This window comes from Athene cunicularia, assembly GCF_003259725.1.
Source record: "Athene cunicularia isolate RWA chromosome 4 unlocalized genomic scaffold, athCun1 chr4_part2, whole genome shotgun sequence".
NCBI lineage: Eukaryota > Metazoa > Chordata > Aves > Strigiformes > Strigidae > Athene > Athene cunicularia.
In genome coordinates, this window is record NW_020799099.1 from 3,844,465 (window position 1) to 3,868,744 (window position 24,280).

The window sequence follows — 24,280 nt, forward strand, 5'->3', positions numbered from 1 at the left end:
ATTTAACTTGCACATCCACCATAATAGAATTGAGCAGCTCCAAAAAAGTCTATCCTATTTAAAACAATGGTTATCTAGCACAAATACATAGCTTCACTTAAGCTTTTGGGGAAATAATAAGGATGCAAAATAAAGATAATTTGTGAGTCACATCTACTAACAAGCTAAACAAAAAGTTGTTACCTTTGGTACAGTAACATTAGTCTGAAGACCTTTAATTGTCACATTATCTTGCTTAAGTGAGAGATTGGTCTGTGCTGGTCCCTGGTTTGTTGTTCCTGTAGTGGTAGTGTCTATTTTTGTTCCTCTAATATCCTGCTTCGAAGATAACTTGGAGGAGGGAAGAAAAAATAATTTATTCTCACTGAAACTCAGAGCTGCTAAGCTAAAGAGTAACATGACAGTTTATTAGTGCAGAGCAGCAAGAGATTCTCACTTCATTTAAAGCACAATAGCATGATTTCTAGAACAAGGATTGTAGCACTTACAGATATATTTCTAGATCCAAAAGGACTGAAATCCCATTCTGCAGTAACTTTCTAATGACCAGATTTTAGCTGTAAGTTTGAGTTCTATATATAGAAGTTATATAGAACAACTTATTATGAAGTAAATAATTAGTATCTCTTACACTGTGAAGTCAAGAAATCATAAAATATGATCATTAACTTGGACAGAAAGAACAACTACTTCTGTAGAACCACCATACAATTCTTTCCAATATAATTTTTTAAAGTATCAGATGAACTGCAAAATAAACCCAAACCCATGCACTTTGACAGCTTAGTTTGAACTTTTCTCTCTCAGAAACTATCTCCTCAACTACAGTGAAATACTAAATGATGTACTGCTGGTATGAATATCAGTTACTGTAATTTCCAAGAACAGAATGTATGAGCTCCTGCAAATTACTGTAGATACTGACTAGACCGCCCAAATTAGGAAAACTTCACTTTAATCCTGTAAGAGAGATTTCTGGTCACTGAAAGACAATATGTAACAGTTGATTACAAAAATGCACATAACATTAGGCACAAGATAAAAATAAATACATATTCCAAATTAATATAGCATTTGGCTACTATATCTCAAAACACTGAATTCAATTAAAACTTTTCTTATGTAAAATACAGAAAGCAATATTCTTTCAAATCCTTGTATATTTTTCTTGTTCCCTTTCTTACATTTTCTGAGAAGCTTGTCTTGCTGTTCTGTACAGCATCTCGAAGAACTTTGCAGTGCAGATCATCAACAATTGCTGCTGGATGTCGAGAGCTAACACAGTGCACCATTGCTTCTATATACCTGTGAGAGGAAACAAGCCCACAGCAGACCATTTTAACTTCATTTCACATGACACACAATCAACAATGTTTAATTAACACTACAGAGGAAAAAAATTAAGCAGTGACAGACATAAAGGGCACTTCCTAGGTCAGTGTAACATTCTTCCAGCATCCTCATGGGAAATGCAGAATTACATTCACTGGGTACAAGGCCCTACTGCTCCATCAGTCACATTATTCAATCCTTTTGCCTAAACCTTTGCTGAACAAAACAACTTTGATTTTAGACAATTTTTAGCATAATCAATTAACACTGCAGTAGCAAAAGTAAAATTTATTACCTATCTAGTGCCTCTGCTACAAGAGGAGTCAGAACTACATCAACCGTTCCTTTTACTTCTACTATTGCTGTTGTCCGTGTCTGGAAGACAGGGTGATCCAGCGTCCATTCTTCTGTTATTGTTTCATCATCTGTATTTTCTGCAGACTTCTTCTCCAAAGGAGTATAAGGTGTACTAAACAAGTCAAATAAATATTAAAAATCTAGGTTTGTAAAAGAAATATAAAAGTGTCCTGGTATCATTTTAGTTCTTAATAAAACGCATATAATGGCAGATTTCTTCTACCACATAGTTTAGAAAGTGCACAAATATAATTCCAGTGCAAGGCCTTCCCTAGATTCAAGTTCAGCTCTTCGCAATCCAATGGGCACTTACCATAAGCACTTCCCAAACTATTTTAAACTAAGTTGCAATTCATAATCTTGAAAACATACAAGTGAGATTACTTGATGCTTTCATGCTGTGCTTTCTTTTTGACCAATATCAAACATTTTATAATAGAATACTCTGTTCTAAATGAGATCTGTACTGAAAACTACTGCTACAAATCAGATTTTAAAAGGGCTAGCAAAAGCCAAAACATTTAACAAGATATCAGGAAAATCCTACTCTTAAAAATTATGCTAATAATGTTATTCAGTATTCAACTTACTTAGATGTTGATCCTGTGAGCTGCATGCCTCTGTCCAGTAATGAATTAGCTGTGAGACCCTGTTTAACAATCTAATATAAAAGTGAAAAGATATTCATTACATTCCTTCTACAGATGAAAAAAATACCCAGGGAATATTCAAATAAAGATCCTGCTTACAGTTCTATTCTTAAAAACATCCCTCATATGCAGATTCTCCCATACAGTATACAGAAACTCCTACGTTTATTTTTTTTTAATTACTTGGAAGGTTAGACTACAAAGTTCTTAACACAGAGAAACAGTGACTAATTGCTTATAAAACAAAACACTTCAAATACTCATCTAGGAAAGGTTTGCATGAACACAAAGCTTTTGCTGCAAAGTGATAATAAATTAAAATCCAGAGGTTAAACACCTATTTTTCTATCAAGCCATCTCCATTATTTTTCACGTATTTTATTTCAGCTCCCTCCTTAAGCATGTATGCTCATATCACATACATCATGAGGAAAAAAGGTGCAAACATTTACAAAAATCATCTGCTAAGTCTGAGCTTCAATTTTACTTTGAAATAAAGCATTTACAGCCTAGACTACATTTTACCAGTATTAAACGTACTGCTACTGAAGTTCTGTGTACCATGTATTTTAAACAAAAGTCACATGAATATCCTTCAGCTGCATATTTTGTTCAACAGGCAGCATTTTTAAGTGCAATAACTACAATTCAGAACACACATCTTATCCACAGAAATCTAACTCCATCATTTCTTTTCCACAACCTCCCAGCCACACAGTGCATGATCTGAAGTCAGAAACCCAAGGCATTCCTTAACTAAAAGCAAAGAAGTTTCAAAGTTTCTCATAGCTTTATTTACACAACAGGTGTACTAAGCAATTTAATTTATTTTGAATTCATATTCCTTTCTCCTCCGTCTTCCATACCTTAAAAGTTGGGACAGAAAGTTGCTCAAAAGATGACGAACTTTCTTCACTTGTTGGCGTATCAAGGTCTAAAGGGCGATGTAATGAGGATTTTGAAGTTCTTTTGTTAGTTGGATGCTTTACTGACCAGTTGATCACCTGGAACTGTGTAAGGTAATTCTGGTAACATGCCATTACAGGCTGCTGGGAAGTTATTTGCTCACTTTCCACAGTCTTCTCTGATTCCATAACATACATGTTCTCAACATGCTCATCTTCTCCTCCCAGAGCTGAAACAAATGAGGCCTGTGAAGGATGAGTCTTAATTGGCAATGTTTTAACATCTTGACTGATTTCTCCATGGATTGTACTTGTTAAGGGCCCTTCCACACTGTGATAAATAGATGCTCTACTATATTCAGTCTTCTGAGCTTGCTTTTTTCTCTTCTTCCTCCCTGGATAGGTTCCTGGACCTTCATCACTACTTATTGGCTCAAACTCTTCTGCTGCAGAAAAATAAGCTTCGCTATCAGCCATTGACATACTGGAATCCATTGAGCGATACTGGTGAAATGAGTTTGAATCTGCAGATGGAGTATATGGAAAAGAACCAAAGCTCCTCCTCTGCTTTGGGGAGTCCAAGACATTCTCATCACTGCGAGACACATCGCTGCTGAACTGCACGCCAACTGGAACAGGCTGCTTGTCTCCGTAGAAGGCTGCTGTGAGGCTCTTGGTGCTCCCGAGCCGGGTGGAGCACACGGACGCTTGGCGTTTCAGTGGAGACCTCAGGGGAGACTGACCAACAGGCCTTTCCTGATTGCCAGGGGATGCAGGGCTGCCCTCTGCGCCCTCGACTGCAACGCTGGTAACAAAAATTTAAGGTTCATTTGCTTATTATAAGCGCTTCTCTTTTTTACATTATAGAAGCTGTCAAATGCTTCAGTGATTCTGTGACTATTAGCATAGCAATTATTTTCATAATGCCGATTACAAACTGAATTCTGCCACTTGTTAGTCCACTTGTCTACATATAGAGGATACAAAAATGAACACTAACAGCAAGTGCTGTTGTCTTACATGCTAGATTTTCTACCCAGATCAGGTAATCACCTCCTATTAGGGATCCAAATTTGCATTCAAACTAGGAAAGGCACTTCAGCACTACCATTAAAAAATAACCAACACTTTATAAACTGCTAAATATAAGGGGTTTTTTTTCTGTCATAATGTGTTCATGAGCCAACCTATACTTCTACCTGGACAGAGAGTACTAACCTTCCATGACCATCATCCCTTTTTGCACCAGACAAGAACTCCTTCTGTACCAAGTGATCCTCAGTAGTTGACGATGGGCTGTCCTTCTCCCCTGCAAGCAAGGGGAGCGCAGCACTAGAACTGCTCGTTTCCTCTGAAGAGGATGAGGAGCTATGGGAGCGCAATGGCACTTGTAGGCTCAGATGTTGTGCTTTCCTTTCTATTTCTATACCCATAGATCTGCAATCCCAATCTTTTCGCTTTACACCATTTGCTTTACCTAGGAGCAGAAACAGAAAAGAAAAACTGAATATCTGATAACACAACTGCAATGGTCTCTTCCCTGCCACTGAAATAAAAATCCTTACTAAATAAAAGCCCTACACTTTTGAAATGCACACACATACTAGCATGTTGTACTAACAGAAATGAATAAAATCATAGCAGTAAAGCATGATATTATCTTGGTATACTGCTTTCTAGATAAGTAGAACAGATGCAAGTCACAAAACTTCCTTTTTGGTCAGAAAGGAGTTGCACAGTAATAAAAAATTCAGCATATGTAAGCTTGTCCACTTCTTTCAAGCTACTGTCTGCTCTTAGAAGGGCCAATGCCACTAGAAGACCTCTTGCACAAGAGCACAAGTACTACTCATTATCAGAATCAGAAAGAATATAAATACTAATGTGCAGTTAGGAAATTATACTTTTGGGTAAAAGTTAACATACAGTGCCTTCTCACCATCTAAAATTTTAGGAATCTCCTTAGTAATTATCCATTCTCCTGGCTGAAGTAAAGACTGCCCATAAAACATATCAGATTCTGCACTTGTACTTGAGAAAGCAGAGCTGCTTGAAGGTGTCAGTTCCTCAAGTTTGAAAAAATCTAGTCCTGTTAACGTGCCACCAAAGAATCGACAGCCACCAAGACAGCCACACTTGTTCTTGCTTCTCTTATTCCTCAAATTATCATCAGGCCACAAAAACCACAATCTATACAAAGGCAGAAAAACACAAAACAAAACAACAACATGAGCCACATCAGCCTTAGTACAGTTAAATTCAGTGAAAACAAGATTAAAAGATATCCCTCTCTTATATGTGAGCTCCTATTTCACCTGGCATAAAATGATTCAGTAAGATTTGTATCTAAAACACAGATGTCAGACATAAAATGAAGGATTAGCTCCAGAAAGAAGCAAATCACAAATGTATACACAGTGGTCAGGCAACCGTGCTCAGGCACAGATTATGTCCAGCTGCCACAATACACGCTAACAGTAACAAACTTTCCTCTCTGCATGGAGTCACACACTGCAAACATGCTCCACACTGGTTGCATGTTGCTTATGTCAGAGGCAACTGCTCTTTAGGGAGACACACAAATCACAGTTACACCAAGTGTCTTGTTCACAGCTACTTATCAACTTGCTCAGGACTCTTTAGGGCCTGTTTTCAGTCCAGCCTGAGAAAAAAGGGGCAAATTTGATTCCCTCCTCTCCCTGATCTGCATTTTGGGGAATTAGGGAAGGTAGAAGGAAAAGTAAGTTTTGCCAAAAATCATGCAATTTTGTATAGTCCAAGCATAATCCAAATCACCAACCTCGTAAGCTAAGCATTCAACATACTTTAAAAACATGACAAGAAATTGTGATTTATGTAAGCAAAAAGCAACCTCAAAAGGAAAAACCAAAGTTCCATCTTTAGATGAATGTATTAACTTACACCCCCCAAAAAATTCAAATGCATCTCCTTCAACTGTATCTCTTACCTCTTAGTTCGGTTATCATGCGTTTCTAAGAAATGTCTCTGCACTTCATGTTTAGAAGGGTGATCTGCAGCTAAAGCGATGTCAGCAGTGATGAGCCCCAAATTGACAGAGCCAGCTTCCAGCCAATACGCCCTCCTTAATATTGGCTGAAGACCAGTTCTGCAATTGTTCACCTGCTCAACATACTGTCTCAGTTGAAAGTCTTGAATAGCAGCACTTATACCTTCTCCAACAGACTGGTTGTGGAGGTTGCAGTTTGCAATACGTACAGCGCCCATCTGGCAAACATAATTTACAACATGAACTCTGATAAGTCATGAGTGAAACAAAGAAAGGGTAGCCTTAAACCAGTTAACACATCACTTACTACATTCCAGAAAGTTCTCAGCAAACTATTCTCTCCAAAAAAGACAGAGAACCAGTTTTATATGCAAGCATGTGCACACACACAAAAGGAGGCAAGCTTAGAAATTAGTTTCAGACAGTTTTTAAATAACAAAAATAAAATCTCTACTTTGGGGTCTCCTTTTTAAAAGGGATTAAAAAAGAAAGCTCAACTTGGGACAGATGTAATGAACCTTTAAAATTATTAAATAATTATTAAATTCTTCACTGTCATCTGAAACCAAAGAAGTCTGAAACTTTCAAAATCAGACATATGATTTTATGATCTATGTAATTCTATGTCCTTAAGATGAAAATATTGATTATATACTTTGAATACAAAGCTGTATTAACTCTATAATTAATAAATACCTCCCTGAGACAACCATGTTGAACACTGCAAAACTCAAGAAATTCCAGATCCTAAACCTTAATCGAGATCCATATGAATTTTGTTATAGCAGCCGTTATATGATCACACTATTTCTTGTATTGGCACAACTCCAGTAGTTCTGTTGTACCAAGCAGGAGCTGCCCCTCATCTTGGAAAAATACAGTACCAGCAGGAGCCAATCCTCTCCAAAGATGAACCTGAAGTTCTTTCTCTCCTCTACACTTAGGTATGAAAACTGGTCCCTGTACAACTAACCCACCTGCCTGTACAGTACTGATCCTCCCCAACACTGGTGTACACCAATAAAAGATGCCATAGCCCTGCACACATGCTTGATCTTCAAATTTCAAATAATCTGAAGACACTGGACCAAGTTTCCTGCACAGCTTAAGTCCTCTCCAAAAAGTGACCATGAAGTACCTGAAATTTCAGACTGAGTTTTCAAACTTTTCACAGGGAAAGGAAGGAAAGCTGAAAAAGAACCCAGCCATGGAAGAGGGTTACCACAGGGTTACTATTAAATTATTACTTCTCACCTCTGTCACAGACTATAAAGGAGCACTGGAAACCTTTTTTTCCCTTAAATTCAAATGAAACACATTAAGGATATAATTTTCTAGAGTGATTCAGGTTATTAAGCTGCCTTTGAAAATACTGCCATTCATATTCATGCCTGCTAACACATTTAATATTTGTGATGGTGCTTTTTAATACTGGACTCAAAAGAATTTGGAGACTTAAACACATTATTTTTACTGTCACAAGGTAGCAAGCCTTTTAAATGACAAGATATCATGTTATTAAAAAATATCTAAAATAATTACCACTTTCCTTCAGTTAGATTCTTGCTCATAATGTAACATTTAAGATTTTGGGAACAGCTTCATGTCTACCTTTTAAAGTTGAATTTATTAATGGACAGCACAACTACTAGTCACGTATACCAACACAGCACTTCTTTCCTTTTCTGTTCTTACCATAAATCAGTTGTCTCTTGACTTATATTTTGCTACATGGAGTAAATTATTCCAGTTTTCTCTTGTATAATAGGATAATGGAGAGTATCATCTCTCTCTACGCATCCTTTTTTGAACAGAGGACACACCATGCCGTATTCTAGATTCAGTCAGGGAGTGCCACTAACACTTCTCCCATCTCTACCAAAGATATATCTTAATTCAAACAGCTGTACCACATAAGATGATCATGAGTTATCAAGCACTGACTTGTACAAAATCTTTATCAGTCATTTCCAGTTGTTGAGTTACTAACTTAACAGCACAAGTTCTTATTAGCTCTCAGGTACAAACACTGAGATTTATGCTGCCCGGTGGTTTTTTGGTTTGTTTTTGGTTTTGGTTTTTGTTGTTTTTTGTTTTTTTTAACACCAATCCTGCAGCTTCCACTCTTATTTTGGCAGATATCCCCTCCTCCTTACCATTTTCCAAGATCATTAATAGAATTACTAACCAGAAGCCAAATTGATCTACTCCTGGCCAAGTCCAAGCCAACCTTTTATCACCTAAAGTTTCAGAAATTCTGCTTAGTCCATTGCATGTATGCAAGCAATAAATTCAGGTAGCTAGTCTATCAAAAAATACAAAGAACTCTGTTGACAAAGAAGTGTTTTAATTGTTAAGAGAAATATTTTTACCTTTATATTGGTGGCACAGCCATGTTCTACTACATACAGATCTGCTCCATCCATGGCTAAGCGTGTCATAGTATACTTTAAATCATCAGATGTTGGGCATGGCCCAGGGACACAGTTCATCTGAAGGAAAAGGAAAAAAAATAAAATCAGAATTATTTAAGTGTACATTAGGAGTTTTAGTTTAATTCGTGCTTATCTTTGTATTTATATTCTGCTGTTTAGCAGAGGCCTAAAACTAGAGCAATAAAATTATTCTACACTATCAACATGGAGTATTGAGAGAGGGTGTTTCTGTGCTGAGGTTCATTTTCACTAGCGCACGTTTAATTCTCCTGTCCAGCAACTTTAGTTGGCTTTAGACCCAGTTGGCTCTCCTGACTTCCACTGGGAAAAGTCAGATCAAGTATTCTGACAGAGAACATCACAAAAACTGGAACAAAACAAGGAGGATGTTGAGAGATGGAATCCAGGATTCACACTTAATATATGGCAAGCCTCCTTTGTTCTTCAAGTGAATGTGCACATAGATTCTAACAGACAAGCACCAAAAGCAGAATCCACAATGGCATAATGGTTAGGTAAGAGTTCCGTGTTTAAAAGAAAAATTTAAAAGAAAATATGGATGGAAGCTCTAAACTGTCAGCTTAAGTCTCCCACCAAAGCATTGTTTCATCAACAGAGGACAGGGGATGAAAAGTACCATGGAAGTGTGCTAGGAGCACAAGGGCAAGTATGACCTTTGGCTCTTAAAGGGCACTGGAGTATGCCCCTTGGCTCTTAACTGTCACGGTACAGATAAGAAACTAGGCATGACTTCTGCAGTCACCGTTTCTCAAAAGAATTCATAGAGCACAACAACATTGTGCATATCCACAGGAAAACCCAGAGAGAATTGCTTTTCTTTGTAAAACATCATTAGCTATACTTTATCAAAGGTAACATCCAATCTGACTATATACTTCATGTGTCTTGGTATCTTTAAGGCTGGATTTCTAAGCTGTTCCAAAGAACCTGTGCAAATATAGCAAGCAATTAAGACAAATGAAAGGTTACCTTAGAGTCACAAAATCGACGATCAATTCCATGCTGGCATATTATTACAGATTTTGGCCTTTCCAGTTCAAACTCCCGGCACACCACGTGAAATATGAAGGTCTGCCCCCACTCCAGAAGACACGCAAGCTGTAAGCACAGGACAACACATTGTCTAATAGTAAGTACACAAAATTAACTTCTGGTATTTCACAGAGTACCGAAAGAACATCACCAAAGGTGGGAGCTGAGCAGGAGTAAAAAGAAGCAAAAAGACACCACCATAACATTCTGGCTGCATTACCTTGCTTTCACATAGTCTATTTGTTGTCACTCAAAACTGATTTTTGGTTTTGTGCATGAGACAACATGGAAGCGTCTATAGTTTTTCCACAGAAAACACTGTGACATTAAACAATTTTCTACATTATTTCTAAATATAAGGAAAAGGCTTTTGCTATTACAGTCAACTGAGAACTTCACTGTAAAGACAGAGGTCTCCTGATTTTACCTCAAAATTAACTGTCAGACTTCCCTGTAAGTAATGAAATTACATCCAGAAAGCATAAGAAGAAACTGACTGAACAGAACACTGCTGAATCTAGCTAGACCTAGTAATCAGTCTATCATTGATTTAACTCTTTTATATAGTTAGTTCATTCATAAAGGAAATGATTCATGACTGTCTGTCTATTATGAGAAGGGAATGGGGTTTCTTTTTGCTGGCCAAAGGAATGGGCACTTAAAATCAGCAGTAATTTAAATTGAATTTAATACAGCTATAACTGTCCTGCACAAAATCTCTCCTCCTCCCTTTATTGCTGCCCCTTCACAAATTCTTGCAATACATCACACTGTGGAAGGAAAAAAGCGAACGATCCTGAAACAGCAAATTCAAGTTCTGCTCCAGAGCAGTGCTGACGACTAAAAAGAAAATAAAAAATCCTGTATGAAGCATACAATTGATGATGGCTTTGTAGAGGATGGAAATCCTTAAGTTGCATCAAGTATTTAAAAAATATTCTCTAACCTTAGAGTTCTTTCAATCAACTAGGCTTAATCTTGAAGCATAAAGCAGTGGAGTAAATACTATAGCTTGTCTAAATCAGTGGTAGCATTTTGGGAAATGCTGCCATAAAAATCTGCATGTGTAGCATGGAAATTCATCTGAAATCTATTCTTTAGATTGTATTTGTATGCCTTATTTGGTTTTATTTGCTGAAGTCATCTCCTAATGAAATACATGTTTAATCCTAGAAAATAATGCCAATTTTTAGAGGAATAAGAGGGGACGTAGAAGTGTCTTTAAAAAATTTAAAGATAAATAAACCAAACTAACTAGTAATAGAATTTATGTACTTTTCTCATGTTTCAGAATACAGTGACAAAGCAACCCTTTTTAAAGGTCTGGCAGCCCACCCCAGAAATGAATCAGTGATCTGCCAACTGTAGACTTGGAGCCATTATTATATCTGGAAAAATAAAAGTAACATAAATGGCAAAACTAAAACAAGTTAGTGCTAAGACTGACCTAAGAAGATCCAATACTGTGAAATCAAACTATGTTCCAGTGGGACCAAGCATCAGAATTTATGTAGTGAGCAGCATAATTGAGTTACCAGCTACTCTCCTGCTGGGGCCTGCCCTTACTGCACTCCCACAAATTATCACATTTGTCTCCTACTTTAAAACATGGCTTTGTCCATCATTTCCTTTGGAAAGCCAGAACTTTATCTGCAAGCTGAATTCTTGCCAGATGCTCAACTTGGTATCCTTATTGCTGGCAGCATCCCTTCATGCAAATGCCTCCGTATCTGCAAGAACCTTACATCTGAGGGATATCAAATTGCCTTTCAGATCACAATCACAACTCAGTACTTCATGTGTCTTTCCCAGAGAGTTAACCGGCAAGGACAACGAACCTGTATCTCCAGACATCAGCATCACAAAACAAAAGTAACCTCAGAGGAAGGCACAGACAACTAAACCATCTCCTACTTAAACCTTTTGAATAGATTTTCCTTTCTCCTCTTCAATCACATCATTTAGTTTATGGCTGAAGGCATCCCAAAACACCCTCTCCATTTACAGAGAAGTATTATTTACTCTGTAATTAAATCACTTACAGTGCACGTAGATACTGTGGTTGCCTTTCTAATCAGTATTCAAGTACATTAATATACATAGATGTAACATACTTGTGGTTTACGTGTAGTGACAATATTCACTATGGATTTGTTTGTGCTCTCTTACCAATATCCTTTCAATTTCTCATATAATATTAGCCGCCCTGTTACACCTAGATTTAAGAGGAATATCAGATTCAGCTCATTTAGCATCTCCTACCCATTTATAGAATGATTAGATTTTCAAACTATAAAACTGTTTACTTAAGGCACAGATGTATCCAAATTCAGCTGAGATCACGTCCTTTCCAAAAATCTATGCTATGTCAGTTTTACAAGAAAGATAATACTTCAAAACAAATAGTTTCTAGATGGTACCTGTGGTGCTGTAACTTTGGCTGTAAGACTTCCAGCCTGTACATCTATCAGCCATGCATATTCTAAAGTATCACTTCCAAGAGGCAGACCTTCTGCTGAAAACATTGCATGAGCACGCAACTGCAGACCCGACAGGCTGATGTGACCCTCTCGAAGAACTTCATCCACTGCAGGTCGCTGTTAAGGACAAGTAAGTTAAAGCTAGTATTTGCAAAGGAAACATCAACAGAAAGTGCAAAAACTGTGTAGCCTGAAATACTTCATTATGCATTAATCTTCACCTCTTAAATCTAGTTGATTTTTATGCAGCTAGACAGTCCCAAGACTTCTCAGCATTACCCATGCAACAACATATATGCAAATCTTACGGGGGGAGAGGGAAGTTTATCTAACTCAAATTTCTTTTAATTTCCAAGCAACCATCATCAACAACCTTCCCTTGGTGAACTCCACACAGTGACATCTAGACACCATCTGTTAAATATTACTGCAATAAAATATAAACAAAGAATGGAAGAGCAGGTTTAACAATGGAAGTGATCAAGAGGTTAAAAGAAATTACTTACGTAGGTTTCCTACTATAAGAAAGCTGACACATTATTAATAAAAAATAAATCTTAAATTAAAAAAACACCAAATAAACACCAGATGCTGTCCTCTAAATTACACTTTTCATTTAAGTATTGCTTGGCTACATAAAGCGAAGCTATTTGTTTGCAGATATGAGAATTTGCACGTAATACTTTTCAAAAAATTACTCTACCAGCCAGAGAAGAAACTGAAAAGATAAAAAGAACATAGGCATACTCTAGAAGCTTGTGACCGCATGGCAGTAAGCTGTGGATTAAAACCAGTGAGTCAACAGCAAAACTTCTCTTTCACTGAGTTTTTCAACTTGTTATCTTGCCTGGTTTGTTTTCCACTGTCAGCAAACCTTTTGGAGTTACTTAACGAAGAAGAAACATGCCATACTCTTTTGATATCACTGGTGACCTATGTCTTGTCTCAGAAGCTATTTCAAAACAATAGGAATGAAAAAAATGAAGCAATGATACTTGCCAAGCTAGGTAGAGGGACAATTCCTGTTCTATATACATTAGTACTACGAACTTCTTTAAGGTTGAACTGGGAAGTATCAAACAGCATTTTTGTGATACATAATATGAATAAAGGGTCAAATGTATGTATTTTTTAAAAAAAAATCCAAAATATTAATGTATCCAACATTAAGGGGCAAGAACTAATACAAAGTCAAACACTAGATAATAGCAACACACATAACTGCTCGAAACTTTCTTCATAATATTTTTAAAAACATGTCACCCTGCATGTTTATCATTTCAACCAGCCAAAATTCCCAGGCAGAAGTCTTTGTGTGAGTTAATGTTTCCGAATTAAAATAAATCCAACCAAAAAGAACATATAAAACCTAAGGCAAAATATGTAACCACAACGTCACTAAGTCTAAACAGTAAGAATACTGAAAAAAAGTCATGCAGTAAGTCTCAGGACTATGAAATTAAATCATTTAATAAAAAAAAAAAAAAAAGGTTTTGCCTGCAATCTGATTTCTGCTTCCTTGTACATATGAATTGTAATACAATAATTAAGTTACAGATCTGAACAACGTTTAAGGGTCTCAGTCAGTCCACAAATAGACTGTATTCTTAAATAAGGAGCTATTCAAATGACTGGATTCCTCATATGATAAACAAAGAACAACCCAAAAAATAATCTACAAAAACCTTCCATCAGATTTGGATAACTGGTAATTCATAGGATGCCATTTTTCATTACATAAAGGTTTGTATGCTCAAGCTGTAATTGTCATCAGCTTCAACTGCACCTTCTGACTACTTCATTTAATGGAAAAACAAGCCTTACATCTGGATACTTAGCTCCTGACAAAAACTGTAAGGAAACCGAAATTTTGTCTGCCACCATGCTGTCAATACATCCAATTGCTGCAGCTCTCTCAAAAGACAGCTCTATTAATCCCATACAGATTATGCATCTGCAAATCCCACAACTTCACACAATCGCTTTCTTCAGATCGTGGCTAAAGACAATTGCAGTGTTGCCACCAAAACCCAGTATGTTTAGATTCTACATTCTCATCAGGGATTTCTTCTTTACTAATGTATGGAATAAGATCTCAAAAACATCAGGGCTAATGTGGAACCTCCTAAAATGTCATTTAACTTTTCACCATCAAAAAAGTCCATTATTTCCTCCAATTCCTTCATCTACTAGTCAGTCTACAGTTAGTGGTTATACGCAAGGTACTTTTGTGCTTGTGGCACAATACAAATTTGGAAAGACTAAACTAGCATCAGCCCACTCCTTCCATTAGCTTACTGACATAAGAGTAAAAAAAAATAAGGTGAGTTACATCTTCATCTCTATACAGTATTCCAGTTATCAAACACTGGAATGTACATAAGATGAACATACCACTACAATCTGTAAGGCACAGTCTAGGTATCATAGTGCTTTTAATGCAACTAATATGTGCATAACCAAAATACAAACTCCAACTATTCACTAACCTGCACTGAATCAGGAAAACTTCTTGTGTTAAATTTCCATCTAAACTCCTCACTGAGAGGAATTCTTCCATATGGGCAATTTTTGAAAGTTCACTAAAATCAAAGTACTACAGGATGGCTGACAAGCCACAAACACCACTTAGTGTCTCATTAAGTATTTTCTGAAGTATGTCTCATGACTTCCTCACGACAGGAAGGAAGACTATAGGTCATAACAATACCTTGACTATAAAATACCAATCCAGGTGAGTGATTTAGTGAAAGATGTAGTTATTCTATTTACTAACACATGTAGTTTTAAAACTATATGCTTAAAAAAGTGAAACATACCCAGCCACTGCACAAAATTTACATCTATCAGTATTTACAGAATCTTTTAAACCCAAATTCTTTAAAAAGCACACAAAAAACCCCCAACCACACAAACCAGACAACCCCTCCTCTGCAAACCAGAGATCACTCAATGGTTCCAAGACCAGTCTAAATATTACTCAATTTCCTAGAGAACTTTCTCCAGAAAGATTTTAAGCAAAATTAAGAAAATACAATCTTTTGTGCATTTGACTAATATGCAAACTAGACAAAAATAAAGATTTTTAAATATATGCATCATATTTTTCTTTAATACCTCTTATAATTCACAAACTTAATAAACTTTGTATGTGTATAACAGCAAAGTTCCTAACACAAAATAATTCAATTTTAAGATCATCGCAGCTTCCACAATACAAATCACACCCGTGCAAACACATTAAAAAACAGCTTACTACCTGATAGTTGTCATTCAGAAACAAATTCACTGGAGACAGCACAAGTTGAAGCATTGTTTCTCTAAATCCTTTCTTCATCTCAAAACACAACCTTTCCAAGAAAGCTGTAGGGCACTCAGGACCATCTGGACTGCAATGCTGAAATCAAAATTAAACACATCTGTTTCAGAAACTGAAAATACACAGCATGGTTGAAATTGTAAGACTAGGAGCAAACCTGTGAGCAGGAAGTATGTTAATCTTCCTCCAAGTGGATACTCAAACAGAATTGCCTGTGCAACTTCAAGAACCTTTTGACAATTATATAAACAACAACTCAAACCCTTTTGAGTGAATCCAATTTTTTATATGCATTCTTACTTGAGCAAAATGCACCATTAGAAGACAGTTTTGCTAATTAGCAGAGAAATCATAATGGTCAATCAAAAATATTATCACACAAATCAAGTTCATTGAATTAAATCGTATTTAAAAAATTATCTAGTTCTGCCTCCCAGATGAGCAGAATAAATCATGTCTCAAATTGGTTTCAATAGCTGCAATTTCAGTAGAGACTATACACACACTTTGGTAAGCCCCACCCTAACTTAATGTTCAACCAAAAAAAAAAAAAAAAAAAAAAAATTACACAAAGCAAAATATTCCAATGTACTTACCACTGGTAATCGCCCATGCACTTTGTACAAATTAACGAGCACAGTGATATCCCATGGGCGTAAAGTAAGAGGGTGAACCGGCTTGACTGAACTTTCATTTTCTTTTCTGTCATTCTCCACTCCAACAGCTGTCCATCCAGAGCTTGAAGATGTTGACAGTGACAAAACAGGGCTTGAAATAACTTCTTCAAAATCAGTGTACATGTCATCTTCTCCAAAATAATTTTCCTAGGAAAAAGAATTTTCATGACCATACAGAAAACAAATAGGCAATGTAAGGAAACACAAATCCAACCTTTTCCTGTACGTTAGCCCTCCCTAAAATAAGTGGTATAGGTACAACCTATAGCTGAAGAAACATATATACTTTTATTTTCTGAAAAATGGACACATTAAGTGAGCAAATATAGGCCATGTACTTTGCAGGAAGAGAAGTGGCTCTTAGTAGTTGTCAAAGCACCAGTATTCTAGATGCCTGCAATACAAATAACTACTCTGAAGTACTGACATTTTAAACAATTTGTACTTTTAAAGATAGATAACAGAGTAAGATCACAACACATCCTGCAGGAAGTCACTCCCATCCAACCTTCTGAATCTTGTTATCAGCATATTTCAGTCTTAAACATGTTTCTAAAATATTAGTTCATAAACATTTCTCCCCTTGGGTCCAAACCCCACCTTGTTTCTAAGACAATCCTCCTCAATTATCTCAGACCAAAGTAACTTTACCAAATTCTACCGGGAAACGAAAAATCCATCACTAATTTAAAAAAAAAAAAGAGAAAGAAAAAAGAAAAGAAATTTCTGAATGATGAAGGCTCTATTTTCTTGTTAATTCAGTATGTGGGAAGTGTTGGGGACTAAGCATCCTGTGGAGCAAAATCCCTTCTGACCAAAGAGGTTACAACACAGGCACAAACACTGAACCCTCATTCATTCTTAGAAAGTAATTCAGTCCCTTGGCTGATCATGTTGACAGAAATGTTCCAACTATCACAAACTCCACTGATGATTTGTGAGAGGTAGACAAATGAGTACTAGACTCAAGATTAAACTGAAACAGATTTGAATCTTACAATGTTTCTTGCTCCCCTCCTTCCCTTTTCTGTGCCTCATTTGCTTTCCAAAACTTCTTTGCTCTTTTCTAAGCACAAGTCTGCATTGCAGGCAAGCAAAGAGGAAGCGTACAACAATAACAAAAAAAAGTAGCATGCAACCGCAAGGTACCCATGTCCTTGAAAAACGTCTGCAGAAAAGGCAGGGCTCATTATCAGCCTTGAAAGAACTCCTGTGGACATATAATTTTAGCATCTTGTACCGAGTCTCTGAAGTATTTTTGGGGTTAACACGTATGAATTAAGCACTGCTCTGCACCTAAACCAAAAATCCTCAGAAGTTAAGCAAAGTTAATCTGCTTTGCTTTTTAACAAGAGGAAAAGATAAAGGTCGATGCTACAATATAGATCTTGAAACATTTTTGTCAGGCAGACCCAGCAGAGGGTGCTACAATCTCCAGTAACTTACTCCTGGTACATTCTGCTGGAGATGCAAGGGCCTATAAATCATTCATTCCCCACCAGTAAGCCCTTCAGTAAGAAACACAGTGCACTACACCAAAAAACTATCTCCAAGAATAGAAAGCTTCGCAAAACTGCATGAACAACGCATGTCCAGGAATCTATCCTGTGTGTATTAAAAAAGATCAGTGAAAACAAACTGATATTCAACCACCAGTCAGGAAAACAAGCATAAATAAAAGTCGTAGAAATCTATTAAGAGATTCTGCCAGCACAGCTGGACAAAAAGAGGTAAACACAGCCACAAAAAGAATAAATGTGTATTTTTAGAAATGAGCTATTCATCTAAATTTTGTCTTGAGATTTATATGATTAAAGTTAGATGTACTCTGAGAAATCTGCACCTAAAAAAAGTAATTCATGACAGAATCAAGGGACCTAGCATAGCACTGTTTACATATACCTCCAGAGGCAAAGGGGAAGAAGTGCTGCTTTGCTTGAAAAGACAGAACCATCTCATGAATTTATGGGCTCCAGAAGAGGAGCTCAACAATTGAAAGATGGGTGCACTTCCTCAATATCAAAAGAAATTAAGTCTTCAAGATGCAATACTGGCCTAATTTTAAACCTATGTACTTTAGTGGTAACAAAAAGACAATGAGCATTTTTATAAGTCCTATACTGTACAAAAACTTAGTATTTTCTGCTATTCAATGCTTATGTGCAATACCTTATATAAATTAATAAAAACTACTGTTTCGGTATACTGAAAATATATTTTTTTTTTTTTTTTTTTCCCCCCCCCCGCTAATACTCATCAACTGTCTCAGAAAATTCCTCATCCTCTGACCCAAAATTAAAGCCTCCAGAAGCATTACCTTAGCCTAGATCTGTGTAGGCTAAACCAGACCTTTAAAAAAACCCCAAAGCTAACAAACAAAAACACACCCACAAACAAAAGCAACCACCACAAAACCCAACCAACATCCAATTTCACTGCTAGACAATCCCCTCTGCTCTTGTCACAACAAGGCAGGGTGAGGGAGGCCAGAAAAAATTAAACTGCTTCTAGCCACCCTGAAGATCAGCATTGAAGAGAACACAACATAAGCAACACAAACATTTTAAAGCATAATAGGTAAACATCAAGAAAAGGATGAAAAATTCTTCAATGTTGAAGTAGCTTTTAAAATTAAACTTAATCTCATGTCCCTCCCCCTTCCCCTCCATGTTCTTAACTCCAGAAATTTCACAGAATCTAATTAAAACAAAAACAAATGAGGACGCTCTGCAGAACTTAAAATGCACTGAAAGCATGGGGTCTGAGCTATCTTTGCATACAAGTGGTTGTTAATATAAGCTCTAGTCATAATCACGAAATCTTAAAACATTTTTTCTTAGGGATGCAAAAGTCAAAGAAGAGACTTTCTGCACATGAAGTCCAGTGGCTATACTATTCCTGGAAAGGAAAATGATGCTGATATGGGTCTATGCGTATATAGAGAGGAAATCTTCTCATAAGCCTGTGCCAATTGAATTCATCCCAGCTAAGCCATATCACCAAAGTCATTCCAAACTTACCAGAAGTTTTCATCTAAATACACATATTCTGCAGAATTCTAATTTTCCATTTCAAATTAATTATTTCCATTTCCTACATGTGGCCATCCATGAATTTTAAGAGTTGTGTTCCTACACTTACCTTTATGGACAGAAATGCTTTGAGTAAGGGTCCATACAGGGTTATCTGGGAATCTGGGGAGAGTTCCAGTTCCACATGGAGCTTATCTGGGGGCAGCTCTGAAGGGTCAAGGGGAAGGCGGGTTGATGCTGTGGGAGATGAAATCACACTGTCGGCTGTTTTCTGCGATGGCCTTAGCACAGATAACATGGTTTCTTCCATTTCTGACACTTTGGAGCAAAATAAAGAAGAAAACAGATCATCATTACAAGTTAGGCTTCTGATGGACAAAATTCTGCAAAGACAAATGTGTATTAAATATACAACTTTTATCAGCTTTCTAATTCACACTTTATATTATGCTACAGAACTGGTTTCTCATATCTAGTAACTATGAGAAGACAGGAAAATATAGAATATTTTAGTCTAATTATGCAAGAGAAAAACAATCCTTCAAGTCCCCCCAAAAAACTCCATTTATTTATCTTGCCTTTCAAGTTAAATAAAAACATGCTTTCATTTCAGTGTAGCAGATTTCCCACAACCACACAGCTACTGAAGAATAAACAAAAGTGAATAAACAGGAAAATTGCAAAAGTTATATTAAAAACCTATTCTGAACCAGTGGCTCTGCAGGCCAAAATTTCCTCTCAAACAACTCAATTATACTAGTCACAAACAAGTTTGGAAATTCAAATCTTATTTCCTACTCCTTCTTTCTATTTTGTGGTAGGAAGAAGAAAAAGCTTTGTCTTTTTCAAGTGAGGAGCAGTGATGAGAAGTAAGTGATAACTGACAGTGCTTTGGGGATGTAAAGTGATTGCTGGGATGTAAAGAACTCTATGGGAAAACCATATAAAATTGATGCTCCAGATGGAGTAAGATTTCAGGTGCCAATTTAACTGGAAGAACCGGCACATACAGAACTACAGCGAATACACACCTGTAGCCAGAAAACCTTCAAGGCTTTAACTTACCATTATTGTCTACAGTGCTTGCATTATGTTATGTGTTATAAATCGGCTAAATGCCACAGTGAGATGACCACTTTTTTGGAAGCTGCATCTCTTGTAACACAACGTATGCGTTTCTTGGAGACTTAAAGAGTTCTAGCGACTCAGAACAAAACACAGATGCTGCTACTGTAACAGACATGTCCTATCAGCATTACAGATTAGAAGTGAGCTGGACTGTGCTGGATTAATCACTGAAGGACCATGCAGATGAGATTACCTATATATGTACAAACTTTCAAATGCAGGTTCAATTCTAACAATTATAAGTAAAACTTTTCAAATTTGAAGTATGCACATTTGACACGAGCTTACAATCTCACAAGAGTACTTAATGAACATCTGCAAGATGAATCTTACTTTTTCTGCTTCATCCTCTAAATTCTGAGTTTAGATTTGAATTGTTGGAACTCAAACCCTTAAAAACGCTATCTAGCATGTCTGCTAACACCTGCTGACTGCCCATTCAAATTAGTCCTCATTGTTCTTCTAATACCTCTCCTTCATCAGTTCTGCTTCTAGCAGCTAAACCTGAAAGATTTTTATGCAACCCCATAACTTCCTGCATACCTCCCTCATATCTGATGGCCATGGTTCACTTCAACAGTGCTAGCTACCATGGAATCTCAAGTTTCATATTCATAAAGGTAAGACTATGTTGCTGTATCTCTCATATATAGTGTATTTAAACATTTCTCAATAAATCGTAAGACATCATCACAACATCCAAAAGAAAAAAAGCTTAGAAAGGCTAAGGAACATGATACTGCCAGAGATATTGTACTTTGTATTTAATACACCAAATGATATTTTATGTTATGCAGCAACCCATTTAAGAGATCCACTTTGTTATGGATAAGAAGTGAACTACAGACAGTATCCTCTTTGTATACAGGGAACTGTGACATGTTCTGAAATTCTGCATCACAAGATGTTGTCAGTGCTGAAATCATACCTGGTGCATTCTAAAGACTAGCATTTTCCCACGTGACATATAACTGCAGTTCAAAATTCATTTCTGCAAATTTAAGCAGTTCGATTCAACAAAGTCACAGCAGTTCCTGAAATGAAACACGCTAACAAGAAAAAGGTAATGACACTTACAGGATTGTTTTAACTGCTCATCTGCCTTCTGAGGATAAATCGGGTGCCATGAGTAGTCAATTGTAAACACAACACTTGGGACTGTCCAGCATTCAACCCATCCAGCCCTTTCAGAAAGAAACATGACACAAGTACAGTTGTTTCATTAAATATGTTCCATGAACATACGAGTTTGCTTTCATCACAAAGTATGTAAATACAATGAGTCAATACAAATGCATAAATATATATCACAATAAAACTCACTCTTCTTGAGTAATGTTCCTCCATTTGGGTTTGCCGGTTTTCTGACCACTTTGACATTCAGCAGAAATACAAGATTCAGGACTTATTTTATTAGGCTGACAATCTTTCACCAACATAAAAAGGGAATATTTACTAGGATGACAATCCGGTAGATACAAATGAAGATCAACATCTTCTCCCTAAAAATCAAACATTAGTAACAGAAAAGTTAATTTACATTTGCTTTATGCATAACGCTCATGCTATCTGCATGCTCATATGCACCATTATCTTCACTTTACAGGCAAAGTGAGGTAAGAAATTTAAATTTTCACATGTGATTGCTGACCACAGCTCCCAACCATTTCTAGTACAATCCCAAGAGCTCCGTACAATCCCAAGAGCAGTTAGTTCTCAACAGTTACAAGTCCAGTAACTTGCACATAACAACACAGAATAGCAATCTGTAAAACACAGGGGCATGGCTTTTAGCGATTCCTCATCTTTTGCTGTTCAAGCTATACTGCAAAAGTTAAGTGACTGGCCCAAGGCTACCCTACACCTGAACTAAACCACATTTCTAAAAAAAAGAAATTACATAAAACGTTGCTTTCTTTGCTACTGGATTACACAAAATTACCACCATCACCATCGACTAGTTTTTTATTTTTACTAGCAGTATATTGCTTCTATTTTAGGGAAGACAAGAAGTACAGTCTTTCAAAGAATTAGCTGCATCTGTTAAAAACACTTTATCATCATTACTTATTCTACAGAAATTCTTATTTTATTTTCTTCCAGAAACTCTGAAAAATGGCTTTCCAAAATGGATTGGGGTTACCCATTCCATTATTTGATTTTTCTCTTTGAAAATACATTAGATTTTAACATTTTCTAAATAAACAGGAACAGACTTCGAAGTGATAAAATACATACAGACACACACAGTCTACGTACAATAGTAAAGATACATACTAAATGTGTGTATATATGTATGAAGCATATGTATATATGTTTTTTAAACATATTTTTATTTGTGTGTGTGTATATATGTGTATATATATATATATATATATATATATATATATATATATATGTATATATAAAACCAGCCTGTGATTGGATGCTTCATATAAGCAACAGAAACCATTTACCTCTAGGTTACTTAAAACAAAAATCCTATGAGACAGAAGTGAAAGAGAGTATTTTTCTTTCAGGAAAGTTTATTCAAAATTTCCTGACTGAAGAAGGTAGGGGAACCAGCTCACATTTCAAAGACAAAAAGGGCAAGGGAAGAACTTACCCTTAAAGACAATCTAGTATTGCATGTGGTTGGAACAAAGTCAGTGAAAGGCAGAGAGAAAACAATGTTCAGTGTTTCTCCACAAGCTGCTAGATAAACTGTGAGAGAAGAGGAAAAACAAACAAAAAAAATTCCATCAAAATTACTCCCTATTTTGTTTTTAGACAAATTATCAAACATAGAAGTAAAAATAATGAAAAGGTATAAAAGAACCCATGACATAGAAAACTATCTTTTTAACTGCTGTGTATTTAAAATACACTGTACAGGATACATATGTATTCTGAAAGTATTTACTCCCTACAGCTTGTCCTTTATAGAAAGGCACTGTACTTCCCACAATGAAATTGCAAGCAGGCAATAAAAACAACTGTAATATCTTATGCCTTGCTTCATTGCTTCACAGACCAGTTTTTGGACAAGAAAACACACATTGAAAAGTTCCTCAGGCTTCTGATGAAGTAGTGAGCCTTATTTTTAACTAGAACACAACTTCATGATTTTTATTCCATCCTCTTTCTGTGTTGAAATTGTAAGATTCTAGTACAATGCAGACCACTGAAGTATGTATAAACTAAATTGCACATTACAAAAAGTTTTCGCTTTCTGAAATGTACGTTTGAGTTTTGTCTAGAATTAGCAGCATTATCACCTATTTTCAAATGAACAGGAAAAAGACATTTCTAGTTATATGGAGTTCAAATTGTATTTTTTCCAACATTACCTAAATTTATTCCTGAGTTAATGTTTTCAGTCAGCTTACTGAATATATGGCAAAACCTCACAGCTGCTCCCTGAAAACTGTTGTACTAATTCAAAGATTCAAAGGGTCTTGAAAAATGAATGCTAAAACATTATCTAAAACTGCACTCTCCCCAAGAAAGGTATGCATTTATATAAAGTTAGAACTTACAACAGTTTTAGGATGATTTGCATGCATCAACAGTAGCTGATAGGATGGTTTATGCACATCAACAGTGGCAAAATGGATAGTTATCACTGAACACACATTTTTTAGTAAAAATTTTACGATTCTTGTACTCTATATATACACTCTTTAATTTGTACATAATTTTTGTAGTATGTACTCTTGTTCCAAATTAAAAAAGTGATCTCACCATTTTCTTGTTGTTTGGTGGAACAGTCAATCCAGTTGTGTTGATTTGCTGCCCAAATCATTTCAAATTGATGAAACATGACTTTGAAATTCCACATATAAGGAACAAACGAAAAAATATCAGGTGCGCTATCACTGGACCAGTCTTGGATCAAATCTAAA

At 36.2% G+C, this 24,280-nt stretch overlaps 1 protein-coding gene across 9 annotated transcripts in view; it reads right to left on the reverse strand.

Moving 5' to 3' along the window:
* The window catches only part of KIAA1109 (KIAA1109 ortholog), a 116,779-nt gene that overhangs the window by 66,356 nt on the left and 26,143 nt on the right, over positions 1-24,280 (reverse strand). For all 9 annotated transcript variants that reach the window (XM_026847371.1, XM_026847367.1, XM_026847368.1 and 6 more), the window contains exons 14-31: positions 24,120-24,275; positions 23,002-23,099; positions 21,720-21,898; positions 21,474-21,580; positions 19,378-19,586; positions 16,156-16,383; positions 15,500-15,637; positions 12,181-12,357; positions 9,698-9,826; positions 8,645-8,764; positions 6,213-6,490; positions 5,184-5,434; positions 4,463-4,721; positions 3,206-4,049; positions 2,280-2,350; positions 1,628-1,801; positions 1,185-1,305; positions 184-330 (exon numbers count right to left, since the gene is read on the reverse strand). In XM_026847371.1, the coding sequence (XP_026703172.1) occupies positions 184-330; positions 1,185-1,305; positions 1,628-1,801; positions 2,280-2,350; positions 3,206-4,049; positions 4,463-4,721; positions 5,184-5,434; positions 6,213-6,490; positions 8,645-8,764; positions 9,698-9,826; positions 12,181-12,357; positions 15,500-15,637; positions 16,156-16,383; positions 19,378-19,586; positions 21,474-21,580; positions 21,720-21,898; positions 23,002-23,099; positions 24,120-24,275 (3,686 nt within the window). The remainder of the gene's footprint in view (positions 1-183; positions 331-1,184; positions 1,306-1,627; positions 1,802-2,279; positions 2,351-3,205; positions 4,050-4,462; positions 4,722-5,183; positions 5,435-6,212; positions 6,491-8,644; positions 8,765-9,697; positions 9,827-12,180; positions 12,358-15,499; positions 15,638-16,155; positions 16,384-19,377; positions 19,587-21,473; positions 21,581-21,719; positions 21,899-23,001; positions 23,100-24,119; positions 24,276-24,280) is intronic.